The 27,427-nt window shown below is 53.9% G+C and overlaps 1 protein-coding gene across 2 annotated transcripts; it reads left to right on the top strand.

Moving 5' to 3' along the window:
• Positions 1 to 612: 612 nt before the first annotated feature.
• On the top strand, positions 613 to 5,197 carry LOC139070503 (zinc finger CCHC domain-containing protein 12-like). Of its 2 annotated transcripts, XM_070552853.1 has the most exons (3): positions 613 to 1,147; positions 1,242 to 1,303; positions 2,115 to 5,197. In XM_070552853.1, exon 3 carries the CDS (start codon positions 2,745 to 2,747, stop codon positions 4,380 to 4,382), a length of 1,638 nt encoding a protein of 545 aa, XP_070408954.1. In that variant the 5' UTR covers positions 613 to 1,147; positions 1,242 to 1,303; positions 2,115 to 2,744; the 3' UTR covers positions 4,383 to 5,197. The 2 variants fall into 2 exon arrangements, with proteins under 2 accessions (XP_070408954.1, XP_070408953.1); XM_070552852.1 differs by having other exon boundaries at positions 613 to 1,303.
• The last annotated feature ends 22,230 nt before the right edge of the window (positions 5,198 to 27,427 follow it).

Below are 27,427 nucleotides of genomic sequence, written 5' to 3'. Positions count from 1 at the left end.
CAGACCCAGTGGTGACATGTGGCAAGACGCTCCTCGGGGCGCGTCTTGCTTGGGCTTCTCTCCTGGAGGCCCTCAGTCAGACTCATTGTAGACATGTGGCTAGACGCTCCTCGGGGCGCGTCTTGCTTGGGCCTCTCTCCTGGAGGCGCTCAGTCAGACCCAGTGGTGACATGTGGCAAGACGCTCCTCGGGGCGCGTCTTGCTTGGGCCTCTCTCCTGGAGGCTCTCAGTCAGACCCAGTGCTTACATGTGGCAAGACGCTCCTCGGGGCGCGTCTTGCTTGGCCCTCTCTCCTGGAGGCGCTCAGTCACACCCAGTGGTGACATGTGGCAAGACGCTCCTCGGGGCGCGTCTTGCTTGGGCCTCTCTCCTGGAGGCACTCAGTCAGACCCAGTGGTGACATGTGACAAGACGCTCCTCGGGGCGCGTCTTGCTTGGGCTTCTCTCCTGGAGGCCCTCAGTCAGACCCATTGTTGATATGTGGCAAGACGCTCCTCGGGGCGCGTCTTGCTTGGGCCTCTCTCCTGGAGGCGCTCAGTCAGACCGAGTGCTGACATGTGTCAAGACGCTCCTTGGGGCGCGTCTTGCTGGGGCTTCTCTCCTGGAGGTGTAACCCAGAAGCTAGAACCTTAATGAGGTATTAACTAATTGGCTTACTAATATGATCCATCCTCAATTTAGATAAAATATAAAATATAAATTAAGGAAATTAACAATACTAATTAATAGATATCTAATTAACTAATAGATAATTTCATAATGAATTATTGGAAGGGTGAATAACTAAAATAACGAGTTTAATATTAAACATCGGTTAAAACAAGAATCTTGAACATCCCTAACAGAAACAGAAGAGGAAAGCTGTATACTATTGGTCCAGGTGGGAATCTGAAATTTCATTGGCTGAGAGAAATAAGTCCCGCCTCCGCGAAATAAAACCGTGCGACGCAGCTGAGCGAGAGGAGAGACAAACGGCTGTGCAGCACGCAGATACAGAAAGCAAAGACTGAGCGGTTAGAGAGAGAGAGAGAGAGAAAAAAAAACAACGGTCGAGGCCGTGAAGAACCCTGATTTGGGTGCCGCATAGATAGAGGGAGAGGCGGACTTGACTCCTTCTAATAAGAGCTAGGAACTTGGAACCAACGCGGTGAGTAAAGAAAAAAGAAGAGAAAAAGCTAACGATGCAACTTAAAAAAAAAAGGAAACTTAAATAGCTTATCAAATTAATTCCATTCTTATAGATTTGTGTGGAGACGACAGAGTGAACCAATCCTCTGTAGGAGGGAACCGTTGGAGCGCGTTGGTGAGTGAATGAGATTAAATTCAGTAAATTATTAAATTCAAAAAGCTAATTACAGCAACCGAGGTGACAGCAGTGGGCTGCTAGACGTTAGATCCCAGGAGTTAACATCTCAAACTACCAGTTAACGGTGGTAGGGCATATAGGAGTTAACGGCTCAAACCGCCAGTTAACGGCGGTAGGGCATATGGGATTCCCAGGAGTTAACGGCTCAAACCGCCAGTTAATGGTGGTACGGCCTAGATGTACAAGGTCCTCAGGGGCGTTATAGCTAACGCCATAGAATTAGCAATGCGTCCCTTAACCAAACATTTAATAATAAAAAAAATAGATAAATAAAAATAAATAAAAGCTAACTGATTAGGGAGGAATTATTTTACAAAGGTGGACCAAAGGACCAGAATTTATATTTTGTTTAATTTTGTTATAGAAAATTTTATTTATTTATTTATTTATTTGTTTGTTTATTTATTTATTGTGTTACAGATATACAAGGTGTCACAATGCTGTATAGAAACACAACTAAATGTATCCTTGTTGTCATGAATGTATTTCTTGTCGAATAGTGTAGAGTAATAGAATCTAACTGAGCCTATTGAGCTGAACAATTGTTGTCATATGTAATTATATTTCCAGAGCTACTGAGAATTATTTTAATAGACAATCAAATTGATGTTATGTTAGTTGAACTGTGAACCCAAACATGATTGGCTATGCCAATAGAGTGAAGCATTTGTTTAAGTCTGTAAGACTTTATGCTGTGATGTGACGAGAAGGGTCGATGCCAACTCGCTAACAGTCCTGTTGTTTACAGGCTGGGTTTTTTTTTCCTTGGGTTTGATCCCGACTCCTATGATCACTCACTTGGAACGAGAACTGGATTTCTTCCTGACGAGGGAGATGGCGAGCCTTAACCACTGAACGAACCAGGACATCTCAAGTAACTGAAGAGCAGACTGCTCTCTTCTGTGAACAATCTCAACGGTGCGGTAGGAAAAAATCGCACCACCGGACTCTGACTTTCACCCCAAGCGTGGGGATTTGACTTGACGCCGGCTGACTTGTGACTCATATGATCAAATCTCATACCGAGCATTTTACTATTGTCGATTGTTTTCATCTGTTTTTGTGTGTTATCTTTATGTGTTATATTTCCCATTATTATTAAAATTTAGTATATAAACCGTTTCATGCTATACCCGTGACTCCAGTCATTCTTAAACAACCTCCAATTCTCCCCGAACCTAATTATTGGCCCATTTGTTTATTTTTTCTTTTAATTATCTTATTGTATCCTGTAATCCGGTTACATAAAACTTGGCGAGCCAGCCAGGAGAATTGTAGAGTTGTTACCTTAGCTAACCATTGACTGACATCATAAGAGTGCCTGGAGGTCACAGTGGTTTGCCATTTTGGCATTATTGGTACTTTTGAGTGTTTTAAAATGGAAGTTGTAAAAACAGAAAAGGTCAAGGTTTCAAATGCTGTTTTAATCAGTGGGTTAACTGATACAGACCTTGATAACGAAGTCTTTGGGTTTATGGAAGGATTCGGACCAGTTAACAGGCGCATTAAGTTACCAAACTGTGATCAGATTATTGTGGAGTTTCAACATGAAGCCACTGTTAAGGAATTAAAGAAACAATGTTTACCCTATGACAAACCTTGTACTAGGAACCCAGATGTTTTCTTCCATATTCAAGACCTAGCCAGCGCGTACAGTCTAGAAACTAGCACATCTGCCACTGATGCCTATCTGTCAGAGCTCAGGGACATAGCTGCGCGTAGCAATCAATCATTTAAAGACCTTCTAATGGAGGAACTGGCAAAAATTGGGGAATCTTTAGGAAGGGATACCCATGCATCTGAACCAGTCACTGAACCAGAGCCAATGCTCCATAGTGACCAAGTTACATATTCCCTGCCTTTAACACCAGAAGTTAACTATATGAACAACTCAAAGGACAATTGTCCAACTACAGAGACTGGAAAACAAAACCCTTGCATTCCACCAAATCTTTTAAACACACCTGAGGTTCAGCGAGTTATTGTGGAACACATTGTTAAAAGCAGTGAGGTTATCCCTCCGCCTACTTCACAATACAGACTAAAACCGTTCTCAGGGCGAGTTCCACACCCTTCTTTTGAAACTGACTATGATACTTGGCGTAGTAGTGTAGTGTTATGCATAAATGATCCTTCACTCACCAAGTCCCAAATTGTACGAAGAATCGTGGAGAGTCTGTCAGCCCCAGCAGCGAGCATCGTTAAAGCTCTTAGTCCAAAATCCGACCCGGAAACGTACCTTGAACATCTCGATTCAGCTTACGCAGCTGTCGAAGACGGCGACGAGCTCTTTGCTCGCTTCTTAAACACAAACCAGGACAGTGGTGAAAAACCTTCCGATTACTTTCAGAGGTTATACACCTTGTTAAACCTAGTTATTCAGAGGAATGGAATTTCCTCCAGTGACGCCGACCAGCAGCTGCTCAAGCAGTTTTGCAGAGGCTGTTGGGACAGCTCGCTGATTTCAAACCTGCAACTCGAACAAAAGAAAGACAACCCGCCTCATTTTACAGCACTTCTCCTCAAACTGCGCACTGAAGAAGACAAACAGGCTACTAAAGCAGCACGCATGAAACAACACTTAGGGGCACAACGAACTAGAGTGTATTCAAATGTGCAAACAACATGCTCTCAGAGTAAAAACACTTGTGAACTGGAAATAGATGATAACTGTGATGACTTACGCAAACAAATCGCTGAGCTCAGGAGCCAAATTGCACAGCTTAAGGTTAACAACACAGATAAAAAGGCAAAGAAAACTCAAAAAGAGTCAAAACCCCGTGTGGGGACTAAAATTCCAGATGAGCCCAAACAGATTCAGCAGATAACAGCAGTGGTGCCCAGACCAAAGCCTGGATACTGTTTTAAGTGCGGAGAAGATGGGCACATAGCTTCTAGCTGTAGCAACGAGCCAAATCCAGCATTAGTTGCAACTAAAAGACTTGCTCTTAGACAGAAGCAGCGCGAGTGGGAGATGTCAAAGCCAATTGCTCAGTCTCCTCCTTTAAACCGGTAGAAGCTCCTATCGTGGGACAGATAGGTGCTAAAGTAGAACCAAGTCCCTCTAAGGAAAGGACAGAGAGACTTTTTTGCAAGCCAGTTCATGCTCATTCAGTGCCAAAACTTCCCAAAAGATTAGTGGGTGGGCGATGCACAGCTACAGTCTCAGTTAACAGTGTTGAATGTAATTGTTTACTGGATTCAGGGTCCCAGGTAACCACCATTGCCAATTCTTTTTACCAAGAACACTTACCTGACCTCTCAATTAAACCCATCAGTAATCTGTTAGAAGTCGAGGGCGCAAACGGTCAAGCAGTTCCTTATTTAGGATACATAGAGATAAGTGTCACATTTCCAAAAGAGCTCGATCAGTCTGGACTTGAGTTACCTACCCTTGCGTTAGTGGTTCCGGATATAAGCTCAAACTCTGATACACCACTACTCATTGGCACAAACACACTCGATCCTTTGTATGAGCAATTGTCTGCCAATAACTTACCTGATTCCAAGGCACTCTCTTATGGGTACCAACACGTGCTAAAAGCCTTAGCAGTCAGAAAAAAACAAAGCAAAGATGGACGAGTTGGTGTGGTGAAGCTTCGAGGGAGAACCCAAGAAGTTCTCCCTGCAAATAAAAAACTGCTACTAGAAGGGTTTATGCAACCCAGCCAAAACAAGCATGAGCCTTATGCACTCATTGAACAACCCACCAATGGTTCTCTACCAGGGGGTATAATTGTAGACTGTTGCCTCATTTCCTTACCTTCACATGGTCCATACAAAGTACCTGTTGTACTAAGAAACGAAACTAACCATGACACCACATTACCCACTAACTGTGTGATCGCTGAGTTAGTTAAAGCCGATCGTGTTATGCCATATCCAGAACCTGACAAAAGTGATCAGAAAGTACTTGCGGCGTGTAGTTCGCAGCAACAGACTTCACCTTCAAACCCTCCTCTCAGTTTTGACTTCGGTACTTCGCCCTTGTCCGAAGAATGGAAAGGGAGGATCACCAACAAACTTAACACTTACTCCGATGTGTTTTCGCACCACGATCTTGATTTTGGTCATACACAACAGATAAGACATCACATCAACTTAAAAGACGAGACCCCATTCAAACAGAAATCTCGGCCGATCCATCCACATGATTATGAAGCCGTGAGAAAACATTTGGAAGCCCTCTTGGAAACCGGTATAATAAGAGAGTCGGAGTCTCCATTTGCCTCACCAATAGTGGTAGTTCGGAAAAAGAATGGTGAGGTACGTCTATGTATAGACTATAGAAAGCTTAATCTGCAAACCATTCGCGACGCATATGCCCTGCCTAACTTGGAGGAGTCCTTTTCTGCTCTCGCTGGATCACAGTGGTTTTCTGTGATGGACCTCAAGTCAGGTTACTATCAAATAGAGATGTGTGAAAAGGATAAACCTAAAACTGCTTTTGTTTGCCCGTTTGGGTTTTATGAATTTAACCGTATGCCACAAGGAATAACAAATGCTCCAAGCACTTTCCAACGGGTTATGGAAAAGTGTATGAAGGACATTAATCTGAAGGAAGTGTTAGTTTTCCTAGACGACTTGATCGTCTTTTCCAACTCCTTGGAAGAACACGAAACCAGACTTTCTCACGTTCTTGAACGGCTTAGAGAATACGGACTCAAGCTATCACCAGATAAGTGTCGTTTTTTCCAGACATCTGTGCGTTATCTTGGACATATAGTATCTCGAGATGGCATAAAAACCGATCCAGATAAGGTGGAAGCACTCAAAACATGGCCGAAGCCTCAGACTTTGAAGGAACTCCAATCTTTCTTAGGATTTACCGGTTATTACCGACGCTTCGTTAAAGATTACTCAAATATTGTCAAGCCACTAACATCTCTCACGGCTGGTTATCCACCCAAACGGAAAAACTTTAAAACACCACCATGTAGATCAAAGTACTTGAACCCTAAATAACCCTTTGGGAATCGTTGGAGCCAAGACTGTGAGAAGTCCTTTCAAACTATTATTGAAAAACTTACCACTTCGCCAGTTCTTGGCTACGCTGACGCAAAACTCCCATATCTAGTACACACAGATGCTAGTACGACCGGACTCGGTGCAGCGCTATACCAAGTGCAAAACGGTGTCACACAGGTAATCGCTTATGCAAGTCGCGGTTTAAGCTCTAGTGAAACTAGGTACCCTGCGCACAAGTTGGAGTTTCTAGCCTTAAAGTGGGCCATAACAGATAAGTTTCATGACTATTTGTATGGGAACACATTCACTGTCATTACTGATAATAATCCGTTAACTTACCTCTTAACAACGGCAAAACTCGATGCAACGAGCTATCGTTGGCTAGCTGCGTTGTCCACCTATAATTTTGACATCAGATACCGTGCAGGTACACAGAACGTTGACGCGGATGGCCTGTCTAGGAGGCTGCATGATAAACCTGAAGACAACTCAAAATTCACTGAGGAATGCCAACGACTAGATGAGTTCCGATCTCATCTTTTATCCTCTGTCAAAGAAGTCGAGCTTCAACTTCAAGCCGAAGCAGTGAAGGCAACATGCCAAAAGCACATGGTCTTGGATGAGGCTGATTCTCCTTGTGGTTTAGTTCAGTCACTTGCCATGTCTGCAGCGGCCATTCCAGACCTATTCCAGTTGGAAGACAATAGTGACAGTTTCTTTGCTGTGCCCAAGTATAACCATGCTGACCTTGTCTCCTTGCAGAGGAAAGATCCAACCATTGGCCGAGTCATTCAGCTGCTTATGACTGACAATAAACCGCCAACTGATACTATTGCAGAACCCCCGGTGGTTCTTAACCTTTTGAGAGAGTGGAAACGGTTTGAGTTTCAAAATGATTTACTGTACCGGAGACGCCAATTAGGACCAGAGACTTCATTGCAGTTAGTCTTGCCTGATTCATTACGTTCAACAGTCATATAAAGCCTACATGATGATATGGGGCATCTTGGGGTTGAACGTACGACAGATCTCATTCGGTCCCGTTTTTACTGGCCAAGAATGGCTAGTGATATCGAAATCAAAGTTAAAACTTGCGAAAGATGTATCCGTCGGAAGGCCCTCCCTGACAAAGCTGCTCCAATGGTGAGTATTACCACCACCAGACCTATGGAGTTAGTTTGCATGGATTTTCTCTCCATAGAACCAGACAGTAAGAACACTAAAGATGTCTTAGTGATTACAGACCATTTTACAAAGTATGCAGTGTCCATCCCAACCAAAGATCAGAAAGCCACCACCGTCGCGAAGAACCTGTGGGAACATTTTTTAGTCCACTACGGGTTTCCTGAGCGTCTTCATAGTGATCAGGGACGGGATTTCGAATCACGTACAATCAAGGAACTTTGTTCTTTACTTGGTATCCGTAAAGTCAGAACGAGCCCTTATCACCCTCGTGGCAACCCCGTTGAACGGTACAATCGTACATTACTGAGCATGTTGGGAACTTTACAAGCCACTGAGAAACATCACTGGCGCGATTTTGTAAAACCACTTACTCACTCGTACAATTGTACAAAAAATGACGTGACGGGATACTCTCCCTACGAGCTAATGTTCGGTAGGCAGCCTCGGTTGCCTATAGATATTGCCTTTGGGTTACCGCATTTGAACAAGCCCTCTATAACTCATTCTCAGTATGTTAAAGAACTGAAGAGTCATCTGGAACAGAGTTATGACATTGTCATAAAAAACTCTCAAAAAACAGCGAGGAAGAACAAAGAACGGTTCGACAGAAACATTCGTGAGTCCACACTAGGTGTGGGAGATCGTGTTTTAGTCCGAAATCTTCGCTTAAGAGAAAAGCATAAATTAGCAGACAAATGGGAGCAAACAGTGTATATAGTTCTCAAACAGATGGAAAACTTGCCAGTATACACTGTAAAACCAGAGAACGGAGAAGGACCCAACAGAACACTCCACAGAGATCTTTTACTGCCTTGTGGTTTTCTCTCTTCATTAGAAAATGAAACAGAACGCGTTACGAAACCTAGCAGACCTCATACAAGACAGAGTTCAGCCTTAGAACCTGACCCAGATGAGCCACTTGACGAAGAGGTAGATGAGTTTTATCACTCTGATCTTCCACAAGTGCTAAACCGACCATCCTATCAAATAGCGGTCACCTTGCCAAATAGGGAACTCATAGCAGATTCAGGACCGGTAAATAATATTCAACAACAAAACACACTATCCTTACACACAGGGGATCGCAAGGAACCAACCTTAGCTGGTAATGAAAATGCTGAATTGTCCTTACTTGACAAAGGCTTAAACACCGAAACATTCTTACCTGACAGAATGAGTGAAACTGCGACATTCTTACCTGAAAGAGTGAAAGAAGCAGCAACATACTTACCTGAAAAAACGAAAAAAAACGAAGTATACTTACCTGACGTAGAAACGGGGGATGAAACTAACACAAACCTACCTCAATTGGATGGTGTCCTAAAGTCGCAGCAACGTGATGTAAGTTTTGAACCCATCATACACGATCAGACACATACATCTGAAAAGACCAAAGTCTTAGAGAATAGCTCATCAGCTCTGTCGGAAACAGAGAGCTCACTTCGTCCTGTCTCAGTTGAGAATCAAACCGAAACGGATGAGCATGATACTGTGCAACCAGAGATGTATGTCAGGAGATCTGAACGAAGTAGTCAGCCTCCTCAAAGACTAACTTACTCTCAATTGGGCAATCCACTAGTGACCGTAGTTAGGTCCCTTTTCCAAGGACTTAATAAAGCTTTTATTGACTCTCTTACTCAAGAAGTTGTGTACCCCGTAGAAACAATGCACAGGGACGTGCATGATATTTAATGGGGGAGGATGTAACCCAGAAGCTAGAACCTTAATGAGGTATTAACTAATTGGCTTACTAATATGATCCATCCTCAATTTAGATAAAATATAAAATATAAATTAAGGAAATTAACAATACTAATTAATAGATATCTAATTAACTAATAGATAATTTCATAATGAATTATTGGAAGGGTGAATAACTAAAATAACGAGTTTAATATTAAACATCGGTTAAAACAAGAATCTTGAACATCCCTAACAGAAACAGAAGAGGAAAGCTGTATACTATTGGTCCAGGTGGGAATCTGAAATTTCATTGGCTGAGAGAAATAAGTCCCGCCTCCGCGAAATAAAACCGTGCGACGCAGCTGAGCGAGAGGAGAGACAAACGGCTGTGCAGCACGCAGATACAGAAAGCAAAGACTGAGCGGTTAGAGAGAGAGAGAGAGAGAGAAAAAAAAACAACGGTCGAGGCCGTGAAGAACCCTGATTTGGGTGCCGCATAGATAGAGGGAGAGGCGGACTTGACTCCTTCTAATAAGAGCTAGGAACTTGGAACCAACGCGGTGAGTAAAGAAAAAAGAAGAGAAAAAGCTAACGATGCAACTTAAAAAAAAAAAGGAAACTTAAATAGCTTATCAAATTAATTCCATTCTTATAGATTTGTGTGGAGACGACAGAGTGAACCAATCCTCTGTAGGAGGGAACCGTTGGAGCGCGTTGGTGAGTGAATGAGATTAAATTCAGTAAATTATTAAATTCAAAAAGCTAATTACAGCAACCGAGGTGACAGCAGTGGGCTGCTAGACGTTAGATCCCAGGAGTTAACATAAACTACCAGTTAACGGTGGTAGGGCATATAGGAGTTAACGGCTCAAACCGCCAGTTAACGGCGGTAGGGCATATGGGATTCCCAGGAGTTAACGGCTCAAACCGCCAGTTAATGGTGGTACGGCCTAGATGTACAAGGTCCTCAGGGGCGTTATAGCTAACGCCATAGAATTAGCAATGCGTCCCTTAACCAAACATTTAATAATAAAAAAAATAGATAAATAAAAATAAATAAAAGCTAACTGATTAGGGAGGAATTATTTTACAAAGGTGGACCAAAGGACCAGAATTTATATTTTGTTTAATTTTGTTATAGAAAATTTTATTTATTTATTTATTTATTTGTTTGTTTATTTATTTATTTATTTATTGTGTTACAGATATACAAGGTGTCACAATGCTGTATAGAAACACAACTAAATGTATCCTTGTTGTCATGAATGTATTTCTTGTCGAATAGTGTAGAGTAATAGAATCTAACTGAGCCTATTGAGCTGAACAATTGTTGTCATATGTAATTATATTTCCAGAGCTACTGAGAATTATTTTAATAGACAATCAAATTGATGTTATGTTAGTTGAACTGTGAACCCAAACATGATTGGCTATGCCAATAGAGTGAAGCATTTGTTTAAGTCTGTAAGACTTTATGCTGTGATGTGACGAGAAGGGTCGATGCCAACTCGCTAACAGTCCTGTTGTTTACAGGCTGGGTTTTTTTTTCCTTGGGTTTGATCCCGACTCCTATGATCACTCACTTGGAAAGAGAACTGGATTTCTTCCTGACGAGGGAGATGGCGAGCCTTAACCACTGAACGAACCAGGACATCTCAAGTAACTGAAGAGCAGACTGCTCTCTTCTGTGAACAATCTCAACGGTGCGGTAGGAAAAAATCGCACCACCGGACTCTGACTTTCACCCCAAGCGTGGGGATTTGACTTGACGCCGGCTGACTTGTGACTCATATGATCAAATCTCATACCGAGCATTTTACTATTGTCGATTGTTTTCATCTGTTTTTGTGTGTTATCTTTATGTGTTATATTTCCCATTATTATTAAAATTTAGTATATAAACCGTTTCATGCTATACCCGTGACTCCAGTCATTCTTAAACAACCTCCAATTCTCCCCGAACCTAATTATTGGCCCATTTGTTTATTTTTTCTTTTAATTATCTTATTGTATCCTGTAATCCGGTTACAGAGGCGTTCAGTCAGACCGAGTGCTGACATGTGGCAAGACGCTCCTCGGGGCGCGTATTGCTTGGGCTTTTCTCCTGGAGTTCCTCAGTCAGACTCATTGTTGACATGTGGCAAGACGCTCCTCGGGGTGCGTGTTGCTTGGGCCTCTCTCCTGGAGGCGCACAGTAAGACAGAGTGCTGACATGTGGAAAGACGCTCCTCGGGGTGCGTGTTGCTTGGGCCTCTCTCCTGGAGGCGCTCAGTCAGACCCAGTGTTGACATGTGACAAGACGCTCCTCGGGGCGCGTCTTGCTTGGGCCTATCTCCTGGAGGCGCTCAGTCAGACCGAGTGCTGACATGTGACAAGACGCTCCTCGGGGCGCGTCTTGCTTGGGCTTCTCTCCTGGAGGCCCTCAGTCAGACCCATTGTTTACCTGTGGCAAGACGCTGCTCGGGGCACATCTTGCTTGGGCCTCTCTCCTGGAGGCGCTCAGTCAGACCGAGTGCTGACATGTGGCAAGACGCTCCTCGGGGTGCGTCTTGCTGGGGCTTCTCTCCTGGAGGCGTTCAGTCAGACCGAGTGCTGACATGTGGCAAGACACTCCTCGGGGCGCGTCTTGCTTGGGCTTCTCTCCTGGAGGCCCTCAGTCAGACCCATTGTTGACATGTGGCAAGACGCTCCTCGGGGCGCATCTTGCTTGGGCCTCTCTCCTGGAGGCGCTCAGTCAGACCGAGTGCTGACATGTGGCAAGACACTCCTCGGGGCGCGTCTTCCTTGGGCTTCTCTCCTGGAGGCCCTCAGTCAGACTCATTGTTGACATGTGGCAAGACGCTCCTCGGGGCGCATCTTGCTTGGGCCTCTCTCCTGGAGGCCCTCTGTCAGACCCAGTGTTGACATGTGGCAAGACGCTCCTCCGGGCGCGTCTTTCTTGGGCCTCTCTCCTGGAGGCGCTCAGTCAGACCCAGTGATGACATGTGGCAAGACGCTCCTCGGGGCGCGTCTTGCTTGGGCCTCTCTCCTGGAGGTGCTCAGTCAGACCCAGTGTTGACATGTGGCAAGACGCTCCTCGGGGCGCGTCTTGCTTGGGCTTCTCTCCTGGAGGCCCTCAGTCAGACCCATTGTTGACATGTGGCAAGACGCTCATCGGGGTGCGTCTTGCTTGGGCCTCTCTCCTGGAGGCGCTCAGTCAGACCGAGTGCTGACATGTGGCAAGACGCTCCTCGGGGCGCGTGTTGCTTGGGCTTCTCTCCTGGAGGCCCTCAGTCAGACCCATTGTTTACATGTGGCAAGACGCTCCTCGGGGCGCATCTTGCTTGGGCCTCTCTCCTGGAGGCGCTCAGTCAGACCGAGTGATGACATGTGGTAAGATGCTCCTCGGGGCGCGTCTTGCTTGGGCCTCTCTCCTGGAGGCCCTCTGTCAGACCCATTGTTGACATGTGGCAAGACGCTCCTCGGGGCGCGTCTTGCTTGGGCCTCTCTTCTGGAGGCGCTCAGTCAGACCGAGTGCTGACATAAGGCAAGATGCTCCTCGGGGCGCGTCTTGCTGGGGCCTCTCTCCTGGAGGCGCTCAATCAGACCCAGTGGTGACACGTGGCAAGACGCTCCTCGGGGTGCGTCTTGCTTGGGCCTGTCTCCAGGAGGCACTCAGTCAGACCCAGTGGTGACACGTGGCAAGACGCTCCTCGGGGCGCGTCTTGCTTGGGCCTCTCTCCTGGAGATGCTCAGTCAGACACAGTGTTGACACGTGGCAAGACGCTCCTCGGGGCGCGTCTTGCTTGGGCCTCTCTCCTGGAGGCGCTCAGTCAGACCCAGTGGTGACATGTGGCAACACGCTCCTCGGGGCGCGTATTGCTTGGGCCTCTCTCCTGGAGGCCCTCTGTCAGACCAAGTGTTGACATGTGGCAAGACGCTCCTCGGGGCGCGTCTTGCTTGGGCCTCTCTCCTGGAGGCACTCAGTCAGACCCAGTGGTGACATGTGGCAACACGCTCCTCGGGGCGCGTGTTGCTTGGGCCTCTCTCCTGGAGGCGCTCAGTCAGACTGAGTAGTGACATGTGGCATGACGCTCCTCGGGGCGCGTCTTGCTTAGGCCTCTCTCCTGGAGGCGCTCAGTCAGACCCAGTGGTGACATGTGGCAAGACACTCCTCGGGGAGCGTCTTGCTTGGGCCTCTCTCCTTGAGGCCCTCTGTCAGCCCCAGTGTTGACATGTGTCAAGACGCTCCTCGGGGTGCGTCTTGCTTGGGCCTCTCTCCTGGAGGCGCTCAGTCAGACCGAGTGCTGACATGTGGCAAGACGCTCCTCGGGGCGTGTCTTGCTTGGGCTTCTCTCCTGGAGACCCTCAGTCAGACCCATTGTTGACATGTGGCAAGACGCTCCTCGGGGCGCGTCTTGCTTGGGCTTCTCTCCTGGAGGCCCTCAGTCAGACTCATTGTTGACATGTGGCAAGACGCTCCTCGGGGCGCGTCTTGCTTGGGCCTCTCTCCTGGAGGCTCTCAGTCAGACCCAGTGCTTACATGTGGCAAGACGCTCCTCGGGGCGCGTCTTGATTGGGCCTCTCTCCTGGAGGCGCTCAGTCAGACCCAGTGGTGACATGTGACAAGACGCTCCTCGGGGCGCGTCTTGCTTGGGCTTCTCTCCTGGAGGCGTTCAGTCAGACCGAGTGCTGACATGTGGCAAGACGCTCCTCGGGGCGCGTCTTGCTTGGGCTTCTCTCCTGGAGGCCCTCAGTCAGACTCATTGTTGGCATGTGGCAAGACGCTCCTCGGGGCACATCTTGCTTGGGCCTCTCGCCTGGAGGCGCACAGTCAGACAGAGTGCTGACATGTGGCAAGACGCTCCTCGGGGCGCGTCTTGCTGGGGCTTCTCTCCTGGAGGCGCTCAGTCAGACCCAGTGTTGACATGTGACAAGACGCTCCTCGGGGCGCGTCTTGCTTTGGCTTCTCTCATGGAGGCCCTCAGTCAGACCCATTGTTGATATGTGGCAAGACGCTCCTCGGGGCGCGTCTTGCTTGGGCCTCTCTCCTGGAGGCGCTCAGTCAGACCGAGTGCTGACATGTTGCAAGACGCTCCTCGGGGCGCGTCTTGCTCGGGCTTCTCTCCTGGAGGCCCTCAGTCAGACCCATTGTTTACATGTGGCAAGACGCTCCTCGGGGCGCATCTTGCTTGGGCCTCTCTCCTGGAGGCGCTCAGTCAGACCGAGTGCTGACATGTGGCAAGACGCTCCTCGGGGCACGTCTTGCTGGGGCTTCTCTCCTGGAGGCGCTCAGTCAGACCCAGTGTTGACATGTGACAAGACGTGCCCCGAGGAGCGTCTTGCTTGGGCCTCTCTCCTGGAGGCCCTCTGTCAGACCCATTGTTGACATGTGGCAAGACGCTCCTCGGGGCGCGTCTTGCTTGGGCCTCTCTCCTGGAGGCGCTCAGTCAGACCAAGTGCTGACATAAGGCAAGATGCTCCTCGGGGCGCGTCTTGCTGTGGCCTCTCTCCTGGAGGCGCTCAGTCAGACCCAGTGGTGACATGTGGCAACACGCTCCTCGGGGCGCGTATTGCTTGGGCCTCTCTCCTGGAGGCACTCAGTCAGACCCATTGTTGACATGTGGCAAGACGCTCCTCGGGGCGCGTCTTGCTTGGGCCTCTCTCCTGGAGACGCTCAGTCAGACACAGTGTTGACACGTGGCAAGACGCTCCTCAGGGCGCGTCTTGCTTGGGCCTATCTCCTGGAGGCGCTCAGTCAGACCAAGTGTTGACACGTGGCAAGACGTTCCTCGGGGCGCGTCTTGCCTGGGCCTATCTCCTGGAGGCGCTCAGTCAGACCAAGTGTTGACATGTGGCAAGACGCTCCTCGGGGCGCGTCTTGCTTGGGCCTCTCTCCTGGAGGCGCTCAGTCAGACCCAGTGCTGACATGTGGCAACACGCTCCTCGGGGCGCGTATTGCTTGGGCCTCTCTCCTGGAGGCCCTCAATCAGACCCAGTGTTGACACGTGGCAAGACCCTCCTCGGGGCGCGTCTTGCTTGGGCCTCTCTCCTGGAGGCGCTCAGTCAGACTGAGAAGAGACATGTGGCATGACGCTCCTCGGGGCGCGTCTTGCTTGGGCCTCTCTCCTGGAGGCGCTCAGTCAGACCCAGTGGTGACATGTGGCAAGACACTCCTCGGGGAGCGTCTTTCTTGGGCCTCTCTCCTGGAGGCCCTCTGTCAGCCCCAGTGTTGACATGTGTCAAGACGCTCCTTGGGGTGCGTCTTGCTTGGGCCTCTCTCCTGGAGGCGCTCAGTCAGACCCAGTGGTGACATGTGACAAGACGCTCCTCGGGGCGCGTCTTGCTTGGGCTTCTCTCATGGAGGCCCTCAGTCAGACCCATTGTTGATATGTGGCAAGACGCTCCTCGGGGCGCGTCTTGCTTGGGCCTCTCTCCAGGAGGCGCTCAGTCAGACCCAGTGGTGACATGTGGCAAGACGCTCCTCGGGGCGCGTCTTGCTTGGGCCTCTCTCCTGGAGGCTCTCAGTCAGACCCAGTGCTTACATGTGGCAAGACGCTCCTCGGGGCGCGTCTTGCTTGGGCCTCTCTCCTGGAGGCGCTCAGTCAGACCCAGTGGTGACATGTGGCAAGACGTTCCTCGGGGCGCGTCTTGCTTGGGCCTATCTCCTGGAGGCGCTCAGTCAGACCGAGTGCTGACATGTGGCAAGACGCTCCTCGGGGCGCGTCTTGCTTGGGCTTCTCTCCTGGAGGCCCTCAGTCAGACCCATTGTTTACATGTGGCAAGACGCTGCTCGGGGCGCATCTTGCTTGGGCCTCTCTCCTGGAGGCGCTCAGTCAGACCGAGTGCTGACATGTGGCAAGACGCTCCTCGGGGTGCGTCTTGCTGGGGCTTCTCTCCTGGAGGCGTTCAGTCAGACCGAGTGCTGACATGTGGCAAGACACTCCTCGGGGCGCGTCTTGCTTGGGCTTCTCTCCTGGAGGCCCTCAGTCAGACCCATTGTTGACATGTGGCAAGACGCTCCTCGGGGCGCATCTTGCTTGGGCCTCTCTCCTGGAGGCGCTCAGTCAGACCGAGTGCTGACATGTGGCAAGACACTCCTCGGGGCGCGTCTTCCTTGGGCTTCTCTCCTGGAGGCCCTCAGTCAGACTCATTGTTGACATGTGGCAAGACGCTCCTCGGGGCGCATCTTGCTTGGGCCTCTCTCCTGGAGGCCCTCTGTCAGACCCAGTGTTGACATGTGGCAAGACGCTCCTCCGGGCGCGTCTTTCTTGGGCCTCTCTCCTGGAGGCGCTCAGTCAGACCCAGTGATGACATGTGGCAAGACGCTCCTCGGGGCGCGTCTTGCTTGGGCCTCTCTCCTGGAGGTGCTCAGTCAGACCCAGTGTTGACATGTGGCAACACGCTCCTCGGGGCGCGTCTTGCTTGGGCTTCTCTCCTGGAGGCCCTCAGTCAGACCCATTGTTGACATGTGGCAAGACGCTCACCGGGGTGCGTCTTGCTTGGGCCTCTCTCCTGGAGGCGCTCAGTCAGACCGAGTGCTGACATGTGGCAAGACGCTCCTCGGGGCGCGTCTTGCTTGGGCTTCTCTCCTGGAGGCCCTCAGTCAGACCCATTGTTTACATGTGGCAAGACGCTCCTCGGGGCGCATCTTGCTTGGGCCTCTCTCCTGGAGGCGCTCAGTCAGACCGAGTGATGACATGTGGTAAGATGCTCCTCGGGGCGCGTCTTGCTTGGGCCTCTCTCCTGGAGGCCCTCTGTCAGACCCATTGTTGACATGTGGCAAGACGCTCCTCGGGGCGCGTCTTGCTTGGGCCTCTCTCCTGGAGGCGCTCAGTCAGACCGAGTGCTGACATAAGGCAAGATGCTCCTCGGGGCGCGTCTTGCTGGGGCCTCTCTCCTGGAGGCGCTCAATCAGACCCAGTGGTGACACGTGGCAAGACGCTCCTCGGGGCGCGTCTTGCTTGGGCCTGTCTCCAGGAGGCACTCAGTCAGACCCAGTGGTGACACGTGGCAAGACGCTCCTCGGGGCGCGTCTTGCTTGGGCCTCTCTCCTGGAGATGCTCAGTCAGACACAGTGTTGACACGTGGCAAGACGCTCCTCGGGGCGCGTCTTGCTTGGGCCTCTCTCCTGGAGGCGCTCAGTCAGACCCAGTGGTGACATGTGGCAACACGCTCCTCGGGGCGCGTATTGCTTGGGCCTCTCTCCTGGAGGCCCTCTGTCAGACCAAGTGTTGACATGTGGCAAGACGCTCCTCGGGGCGCGTCTTGCTTGGGCCTCTCTCCTGGAGGCACTCAGTCAGACCCAGTGGTGACATGTGGCAACACGCTCCTCGGGGCGCGTGTTGCTTGGGCCTCTCTCCTGGAGGCGCTCAGTCAGACTGAGTAGTGACATGTGGCATGACGCTCCTCGGGGTGCGTCTTGCTTAGGCCTCTCTCCTGGAGGCGCTCAGTCAGACCCAGTGGTGACATGTGGCAAGACACTCCTCGGGGAGCGTCTTGCTTGGGCCTCTCTCCTTGAGGCCCTCTGTCAGCCCCAGTGTTGACATGTGTCAAGACGCTCCTCGGGGTGCGTCTTGCTTGGGCCTCTCTCCTGGAGGCGCTCAGTCAGACCGAGTGCTGACATGTGGCAAGACGCTCCTCGGGGCGTGTCTTGCTTGGGCTTCTCTCCTGGAGACCCTCAGTCAGACCCATTGTTGACATGTGGCAAGACGCTCCTCGGGGCGCGTCTTGCTTGGGCTTCTCTCCTGGAGGCCCTCAGTCAGACTCATTGTTGACATGTGGCAAGACGCTCCTCGGGGCGCGTCTTGCTTGGGCCTCTCTCCTGGAGGCTCTCAGTCAGACCCAGTGCTTACATGTGGCAAGACGCTCCTCGGGGCGCGTCTTGATTGGGCCTCTCTCCTGGAGGCGCTCAGTCAGACCCAGTGGTGACATGTGACAAGACGCTCCTCGGGGCGCGTCTTGCTTGGGCTTCTCTCCTGGAGGCGTTCAGTCAGACCGAGTGCTGACATGTGGCAAGACGCTCCTCGGGGCGCGTCTTGCTTGGGCTTCTCTCCTGGAGGCCCTCAGTCAGACTCATTGTTGGCATGTGGCAAGACGCTCCTCGGGGCACATCTTGCTTGGGCCTCTCGCCTGGAGGCGCACAGTCAGACAGAGTGCTGACATGTGGCAAGACGCTCCTCGGGGCGCGTCTTGCTGGGGCTTCTCTCCTGGAGGCGCTCAGTCATACCCAGTGTTGACATGTGACAAGACGCTCCTCGGGGCGCGTCTTGCTTTGGCTTCTCTCATGGAGGCCCTCAGTCAGACCCATTGTTGATATGTGGCAAGAAGCTCCTCGGGGCGCGTCTTGCTTGGGCCTCTCTCCTGGAGGCGCTCAGTCAGACCGAGTGCTGACATGTTGCAAGACGCTCCTCGGGGCGCGTCTTGCTCGGGCTTCTCTCCTGGAGGCCCTCAGTCAGACCCATTGTTTACATGTGACAAGACGCTCCTCGGGGCGCGTCTTGCTTTGGCTTCTCTCATGGAGGCCCTCAGTCAGACCCATTGTTGATATGTGGCAAGACGCTCCTCGGGGCGCGTCTTGCTTGGGCCTCTCTCCTGGAGGCGCTCAGTCAGACCGAGTGCTGACATGTTGCAAGACGCTCCTCGGGGCGCGTCTTGCTCGGGCTTCTCTCCTGGAGGCCCTCAGTCAGACCCATTGTTTACATGTGGCAAGACGCTCCTCGGGGCGCATCTTGCTTGGGCCTCTCTCCTGGAGGCGCTCAGTCAGACCGAGTGCTGACATGTGGCAAGACGCTCCTCGGGGCACGTCTTGCTGGGGCTTCTCTCCTGGAGGCGCTCAGTCAGACCCAGTGTTGACATGTGACAAGACGTGCCCCGAGGAGCGTCTTGCTTGGGCCTCTCTCCTGGAGGCCCTCTGTCAGACCCATTGTTGACATGTGGCAAGACGCTCCTCGGGGCGCGTCTTGCTTGGGCCTCTCTCCTGGAGGCGCTCAGTCAGTCCAAGTGCTGACATAAGGCAAGATGCTCCTCGGGGCGCGTCTTGCTGTGGCCTCTCTCCTGGAGGCGCTCAGTCAGACCCAGTGGTGACATGTGGCAACACGCTCCTCGGGGCGCGTATTGCTTGGGCCTCTCTCCTGGAGGCACTCAGTCAGACCCATTGTTGACATGTGGCAAGACGCTCCTCGGGGCGCGTCTTGCTTGGGCCTCTCTCCTGGAGACGCTCAGTCAGACACAGTGTTGACACGTGGCAAGACGCTCCTCGGGGCGCGTCTTGCTTGGGCCTATCTCCTGGAGGCGCTCAGTCAGACCAAGTGTTGACACGTGGCAAGACGCTCCTCGGGGCGCGTCTTGCCTGGGCCTATCTCCTGGAGGCGCTCAGTCAGACCAAGTGTTGACATGTGGCAAGACGCTCCTCGGGGCGCGTCTTGCTTGGGCCTCTCTCCTGGAGGCGCTCAGTCAGACCCAGTGGTGACATGTGGCAACACGCTCCTCGGGGCGCGTATTGCTTGGGCCTCTCTCCTGGAGGCCCTCAATCAGACCCAGTGTTGACACGTGGCAAGACCCTCCTCGGGGCGCGTCTTGCTTGGGCCTCTCTCCTGGAGGCGCTCAGTCAGACTGAGAAGAGACATGTGGCATGACGCTCCTCGGGGCGCGTCTTGCTTGGGCCTCTCTCCTGGAGGCGCTCAGTCAGACCCAGTGGTGACATGTGGCAAGACACTCCTCGGGGAGCGTCTTGCTTGGGCCTCTCTCCTGGAGGCCCTCTGTCAGCCCCAGTGTTGACATGTGTCAAGACGCTCCTTGGGGTGCGTCTTGCTTGGGCCTCTCTCCTGGAGGCGCTCAGTCAGACCCAGTGGTGACATGTGACAAGACGCTCCTCGGGGCGCGTCTTGCTTGGGCTTCTCTCATGGAGGCCCTCAGTCAGACCCATTGTTGATATGTGGCAAGACGCTCCTCGGGGCGCGTCTTGCTTGGGCCTCTCTCCTGGAGGCGCTCAGTCAGACCCAGTGGTGACATGTGGCAAGACGCTCCTCGGGGCGCGTCTTGCTTGGGCCTCTCTCCTGGAGGCTCTCAGTCAGACCCAGTGCTTACATGTGGCAAGACGCTCCTCGGGGCGCGTCTTGCTTGGGCCTCTCTCCTGGAGGCGCTCAGTCAGACCCAGTGGTGACATGTGGCAAGACGTTCCTCGGGGCGCGTCTTGCTTGGGCCTATCTCCTGGAGGCGCTCAGTCAGACCGAGTGCTGACATCTGGCAAGACGCTCCTCGGGGCGCGTCTTGCTTGGGCTTCTCTCCTGGAGGCCCTCAGTCAGACCCATTGTTTACATGTGGCAAGACGCTGCTCGGGGCGCATCTTGCTTGGGCCTCTCTCCTGGAGGCGCTCAGTCAGACCGAGTGCTGACATGTGGCAAGACGCTCCTCGGGGTGCGTCTTGCTGGGGCTTCTCTCCTGGAGGCGTTCAGTCAGACCGAGTGCTGACATGTGGCAAGACACTCCTCGGGGCGCGTCTTGCTTGGGCTTCTCTCCTGGAGGCCCTCAGTCAGACCCATTGTTGACATGTGGCAAGACGCTCCTCGGGGCGCATCTTGCTTGGGCCTCTCTCCTGGAGGCGCTCAGTCAGACCGAGTGCTGACATGTGGCAAGACACTCCTCGGGGCGCGTCTTCCTTGGGCTTCTCTCCTGGAGGCCCTCAGTCAGACTCATTGTTGACATGTGGCAAGACGCTCCTCGGGGCGCATCTTGCTTGGGCCTCTCTCCTGGAGGCCCTCTGTCAGACCCAGTGTTGACATGTGGCAAGACGCTCCTCCGGGCGCGTCTTTCTTGGGCCTCTCTCCTGGAGGCGCTCAGTCAGACCCAGTGATGACATGTGGCAAGACGCTCCTCGGGGCGCGTCTTGCTTGGGCCTCTCTCCTGGAGGTGCTCAGTCAGACCCAGTGTTGACATGTGGCAACACGCTCCTCGGGGCGCGTCTTGCTTGGGCTTCTCTCCTGGAGGCCCTCAGTCAGACCCATTGTTGACATGTGGCAAGACGCTCATCGGGGTGCGTCTTGCTTGGGCCTCTCTCCTGGAGGCGCTCAGTCAGACCGAGTGATGACATGTGGTAAGATGCTCCTCGGGGCGCGTCTTGCTTGGGCCTCTCTCCTGGAGGCCCTCTGTCAGACCCATTGTTGACATGTGGCAAGACGCTCCACGGGGCGCGTCTTGCTTGGGCCTCTCTCCTGGAGGCGCTCAGTCAGACCGAGTGCTGACATAAGGCAAGATGCTCCTCGGGGCACGTCTTGCTGGGGCCTCTCTCCTGGAGGCGCTCAATCAGACCCAGTGGTGACACGTGGCAAGACGCTCCTCGGGGCGCGTCTTGCTTGGGCCTGTCTCCAGGAGGCACTCAGTCAGACCCAGTGGTGACACGTGGCAAGACGCTCCTCGGGGCGCGTCTTGCTTGGGCCTCTCTCCTGGAGATGCTCAGTCAGACACAGTGTTGACACGTGGCAAGACGCTCCTCGGGGCGCGTCTTGCTTGGGCCTCTCTCCTGGAGGCGCTCAGTCAGACCCAGTGGTGACATGTGGCAACACGCTCCTCGGGGCGCGTATTGCTTGGGCCTCTCTCCTGGAGGCCCTCAATCAGACCCAGTGTTGACACGTGGCAAGACCCTCCTCGGGGCGCGTCTTGCTTGGGCCTCTCTCCTGGAGGCGCTCAGTCAGACTGAGAAGAGACATGTGGCATGACGCTCCTCGGGGCGCGTCTTGCTTGGGCCTCTCTCCTGGAGGCGCTCAGTCAGACCCAGTGGTGACATGTGGCAAGACACTCCTCGGGGAGCGTCTTGCTTGGGCCTCTCTCCTGGAGGCCCTCTGTCAGCCCCAGTGTTGACATGTGTCAAGACGCTCCTTGGGGTGCGTCTTGCTTGGGCCTCTCTCCTGGAGGCGCTCAGTCAGACCCAGTGGTGACATGTGACAAGACGCTCCTCGGGGCGCGTCTTGCTTGGGCTTCTCTCATGGAGGCCCTCAGTCAGACCCATTGTTGATATGTGGCAAGACGCTCCTCGGGGCGCGTCTTGCTTGGGCCTCTCTCCTGGAGGCGCTCAGTCAGACCCAGTGGTGACATGTGGCAAGACGCTCCTCGGGGCGCGTCTTGCTTGGGCCTCTCTCCTGGAGGCTCTCAGTCAGACCCAGTGCTTACATGTGGCAAGACGCTCCTCGGGGCGCGTCTTGCTTGGGCCTCTCTCCTGGAGGCGCTCAGTCAGACCCAGTGGTGACATGTGGCAAGACGTTCCTCGGGGCGCGTCTTGCTTGGGCCTATCTCCTGGAGGCGCTCAGTCAGACCGAGTGCTGACATCTGGCAAGACGCTCCTCGGGGCGCGTCTTGCTTGGGCTTCTCTCCTGGAGGCCCTCAGTCAGACCCATTGTTTACATGTGGCAAGACGCTGCTCGGGGCGCATCTTGCTTGGGCCTCTCTCCTGGAGGCGCTCAGTCAGACCGAGTGCTGACATGTGGCAAGACGCTCCTCGGGGTGCGTCTTGCTGGGGCTTCTCTCCTGGAGGCGTTCAGTCAGACCGAGTGCTGACATGTGGCAAGACACTCCTCGGGGCGCGTCTTGCTTGGGCTTCTCTCCTGGAGGCCCTCAGTCAGACCCATTGTTGACATGTGGCAAGACGCTCCTCGGGGCGCATCTTGCTTGGGCCTCTCTCCTGGAGGCGCTCAGTCAGACCGAGTGCTGACATGTGGCAAGACACTCCTCGGGGCGCGTCTTCCTTGGGCTTCTCTCCTGGAGGCCCTCAGTCAGACTCATTGTTGACATGTGGCAAGACGCTCCTCGGGGCGCATCTTGCTTGGGCCTCTCTCCTGGAGGCCCTCTGTCAGACCCAGTGTTGACATGTGGCAAGACGCTCCTCCGGGCGCGTCTTTCTTGGGCCTCTCTCCTGGAGGCGCTCAGTCAGACCCAGTGATGACATGTGGCAAGACGCTCCTCGGGGCGCGTCTTGCTTGGGCCTCTCTCCTGGAGGTGCTCAGTCAGACCCAGTGTTGACATGTGGCAACACGCTCCTCGGGGCGCGTCTTGCTTGGGCTTCTCTCCTGGAGGCCCTCAGTCAGACCCATTGTTGACATGTGGCAAGACGCTCATCGGGGTGCGTCTTGCTTGGGCCTCTCTCCTGGAGGCGCTCAGTCAGACCGAGTGATGACATGTGGTAAGATGCTCCTCGGGGCGCGTCTTGCTTGGGCCTCTCTCCTGGAGGCCCTCTGTCAGACCCATTGTTGACATGTGGCAAGACGCTCCACGGGGCGCGTCTTGCTTGGGCCTCTCTCCTGGAGGCGCTCAGTCAGACCGAGTGCTGACATAAGGCAAGATGCTCCTCGGGGCACGTCTTGCTGGGGCCTCTCTCCTGGAGGCGCTCAATCAGACCCAGTGGTGACACGTGGCAAGACGCTCCTCGGGGCGCGTCTTGCTTGGGCCTGTCTCCAGGAGGCACTCAGTCAGACCCAGTGGTGACACGTGGCAAGACGCTCCTCGGGGCGCGTCTTGCTTGGGCCTCTCTCCTGGAGATGCTCAGTCAGACACAGTGTTGACACGTGGCAAGACGCTCCTCGGGGCGCGTCTTGCTTGGGCCTCTCTCCTGGAGGCGCTCAGTCAGACCCAGTGGTGACATGTGGCAACACGCTCCTCGGGGCGCGTATTGCTTGGGCCTCTCTCCTGGAGGCCCTCTGTCAGACCAAGTGTTGACATGTGGCAAGACGCTCCTCGGGGTGCGTCTTGCTTGGGCCTCTCTCCTGGAGGCACTCAGTCAGACCCAGTGGTGACATGTGGCAACACGCTCCTCGGGGCGCGTGTTGCTTGGGCCTCTCTCCTGGAGGCGCTCAGTCAGACTGAGTAGTGACATGTGGCATGACGCTCCTCGGGGCGCGTCTTGCTTAGGCCTCTCTCCTGGAGGCGCTCAGTCAGACCCAGTGGTGACATGTGGCAAGACACTCCTCGGGGAGCGTCTTGCTTGGGCCTCTCTCCTTGAGGCCCTCTGTCAGCCCCAGTGTTGACATGTGTCAAGACGCTCCTCGGGGTGCGTCTTGCTTGGGCCTCTCTCCTGGAGGCGCTCAGTCAGACCGAGTGCTGACATGTGGCAAGACGCTCCTCGGGGCGTGTCTTGCTTGGGCTTCTCTCCTGGAGACCCTCAGTCAGACCCATTGTTGACATGTGGCAAGACGCTCCTCGGGGCGCGTCTTGCTTGGGCTTCTCTCCTGGAGGCCCTCAGTCAGACTCATTGTTGACATGTGGCAAGACGCTCCTCGGGGCGCGTCTTGCTTGGGCCTCTCTCCTGGAGGCTCTCAGTCAGACCCAGTGCTTACATGTGGCAAGACGCTCCTCGGGGCGCGTCTTGATTGGGCCTCTCTCCTGGAGGCGCTCAGTCAGACCCAGTGGTGACATGTGACAAGACGCTCCTCGGGGCGCGTCTTGCTTGGGCTTCTCTCCTGGAGGCGTTCAGTCAGACCGAGTGCTGACATGTGGCAAGACGCTCCTCGGGGCGCGTCTTGCTGGGGCTTTTCTCCTGGAGGCGCTCAGTCAGACCCAGTGTTGACATGTGACAAGACGCTCCTCGGGGCGCGTCTTGCTTTGGCTTCTCTCATGGAGGCCCTCAGTCAGACCCATTGTTGATATGTGGCAAGACGCTCCTCGGGGCGCGTCTTGCTTGGGCCTCTCTCCTGGAGGCGCTCAGTCAGACCGAGTGCTGACATGTTGCAAGACGCTCCTCGGGGCGCGTCTTGCTTGGGCTTCTCTCCTGGAGGCCCTCAGTCAGACCCATTGTTTACATGTGGCAAGACGCTCCTCGGGGCGCATCTTGCTTGGGCCTCTCTCCTGGAGGCGCTCAGTCAGACCGAGTGCTGACATGTGGCAAGACGCTCCTCGGGGCACGTCTTGCTGGGGCTTCTCTCCTGGAGGCGCTCAGTCAGACCCAGTGTTGACATGTGACAAGACGTGCCCCGAGGAGCGTCTTGCTTGGGCCTCTCTCCTGGAGGCCCTCTGTCAGACCCATTGTTGACATGTGGCAAGACGCTCCTCGGGGCGCGTCTTGCTTGGGCCTCTCTCCTGGAGGCGCTCAGTCAGACCAAGTGCTGACATAAGGCAAGATGCTCCTCGGGGCGCGTCTTGCTGTGGCCTCTCTCCTGGAGGCGCTCAGTCAGACCCAGTGGTGACATGTGGCAACACGCTCCTCGGGGCGCGTATTGCTTGGGCCTCTCTCCTGGAGGCACTCAGTCAGACCCATTGTTTACATGTGGCAAGACGCTCCTCGGGGCGCGTCTTGCTTGGGCCTCTCTCCTGGAGACGCTCAGTCAGACACAGTGTTGACACGTGGCAAGACGCTCCTCGGGGCGCGTCTTGCTTGGGCCTATCTCCTGGAGGCGCTCAGTCAGACCAAGTGTTGACACGTGGCAAGACGCTCCTCGGGGCGCGTCTTGCCTGAGCCTATCTCCTGGAGGCGCTCAGTCAGACCAAGTGTTGACATGTGGCAAGACGCTCCTCGGGGCGCGTCTTGCTTGGGCCTCTCTCCTGGAGGCGCTCAGTCAGACCCAGTGGTGACATGTGGCAACACGCTCCTCGGGGCGCGTATTGCTTGGGCCTCTCTCCTGGAGGCCCTCAATCAGACCCAGTGTTGACACGTGGCAAGACCCTCCTCGGGGCGCGTCTTGCTTGGGCCTCTCTCCTGGAGGCGCTCAGTCAGACTGAGAAGAGACATGTGGCATGACGCTCCTCGGGGCGCGTCTTGCTTGGGCCTCTCTCCTGGAGGCGCTCAGTCAGACCCAGTGGTGACATGTGGCAAGACACTCCTCGGGGAGCGTCTTGCTTGGGCCTCTCTCCTGGAGGCCCTCTGTCAGCCCCAGTGTTGACATGTGTCAAGACGCTCCTTGGGGTGCGTCTTGCTTGGGCCTCTCTCCTGGAGGCGCTCAGTCAGACCCAGTGGTGACATGTGACAAGACGCTCCTCGGGGCGCGTCTTGCTTGGGCTTCTCTCATGGAGGCCCTCAGTCAGACCCATTGTTGATATGTGGCAAGACGCTCCTCGGGGCGCGTCTTGCTTGGGCCTCTCTCCTGGAGGCGCTCAGTCAGACCCAGTGGTGACATGTGGCAAGACGCTCCTCGGGGCGCGTCTTGCTTGGGCCTCTCTCCTGGAGGCTCTCAGTCAGACCCAGTGCTTACATGTGGCAAGACGCTCCTCGGGGCGCGTCTTGCTTGGGCCTCTCTCCTGGAGGCGCTCAGTCAGACCCAGTGGTGATATGTGGCAAGACGCTCCTCGGGGCGTGTCTTGCTTGGGCCTCTCTCCTGGAGGCGCTCAGTCAGACCGAGTGCTGACATGTGGCAAGACGCTCCTTGGGGCGCGTCTTGCTGGGGCTTCTCTCCTGGAGGCGTTCAGTCAGACCGAGTGCTGACATGTGGCAAGACGCTCCTCGGGGCGCGTCTTGCTTGGGCTTCTCTCCTGGAGGCCCTCAGTCAGACTCATTGTTGACATGTGGCAAAACGCTCCTCGGGGCGCGTGTTGCTTGGGCCTCTCTCCTGGAGGCGCACAGTCAGACAGAGTGCTGACATGTGGCAAGACGCTCCTCGGGGCGTGTCTTGCTGGGGCTTCTCTCCTGGAGGCGCTCAGTCAGACCCAGTGTTGACATGTGACAAGACGCTCCTCAGGGCGAGTCTTGCTTGGGCCTCTCTCCTGGAGGCGCTCAGTCAGACCGAGTGCTGACATGTGGCAAGACGCTCCTCGGGGCGTGTCTTGCTTGGGCTTCTCTCCTGGAGGCCCTCAGTCAGACCCATTGTTTACATATGGCAAGACGCTGCTCGGGGCGCATCTTGCTTGGGCCTCTCTCCTGGAGGCGCTCAGTCAGACCGAGTGCTGACATGTGGCAAGACACTCCTCAGGGCGCGTCTTGCTTGGGCCTCTCTCCTGGAGTTCCTCTGTCAGACCCAGTGTTGACATGTGGCAAGACGCTCCTCCGGGCGCGTCTTGCTTGGGCCTCTCTCCTGGAGGTGCTCAGTCAGACCCAGTGTTGACATGTGGCAAGACGCTCCTCGGGGTGCGTCTTGCTTGGGCCTCTCTCCTGGAGGCGCTCAGTCAGACCGAGTGCTGACATGTGGCAAGACGCTCCTCGGGGCGCGTCTTGCTTGGGCTTCTCTCCTGGAGGCCCTCAGTCAGACACATTGTTTACATGTGGCAAGACGCTCCTCGGGGCGCATCTTGCTTGGGCCTCTCTCCTGGAGGCGCTCAGTCAGACCGAGTGCT

The sequence above is a fragment of the Nothobranchius furzeri genome, chromosome 6 (assembly GCF_043380555.1).
Source record: "Nothobranchius furzeri strain GRZ-AD chromosome 6, NfurGRZ-RIMD1, whole genome shotgun sequence".
NCBI classification, from domain to species: Eukaryota; Metazoa; Chordata; class Actinopteri; order Cyprinodontiformes; family Nothobranchiidae; genus Nothobranchius; species Nothobranchius furzeri.
This window is presented reverse-complemented; position numbering and strand designations above follow the sequence as displayed.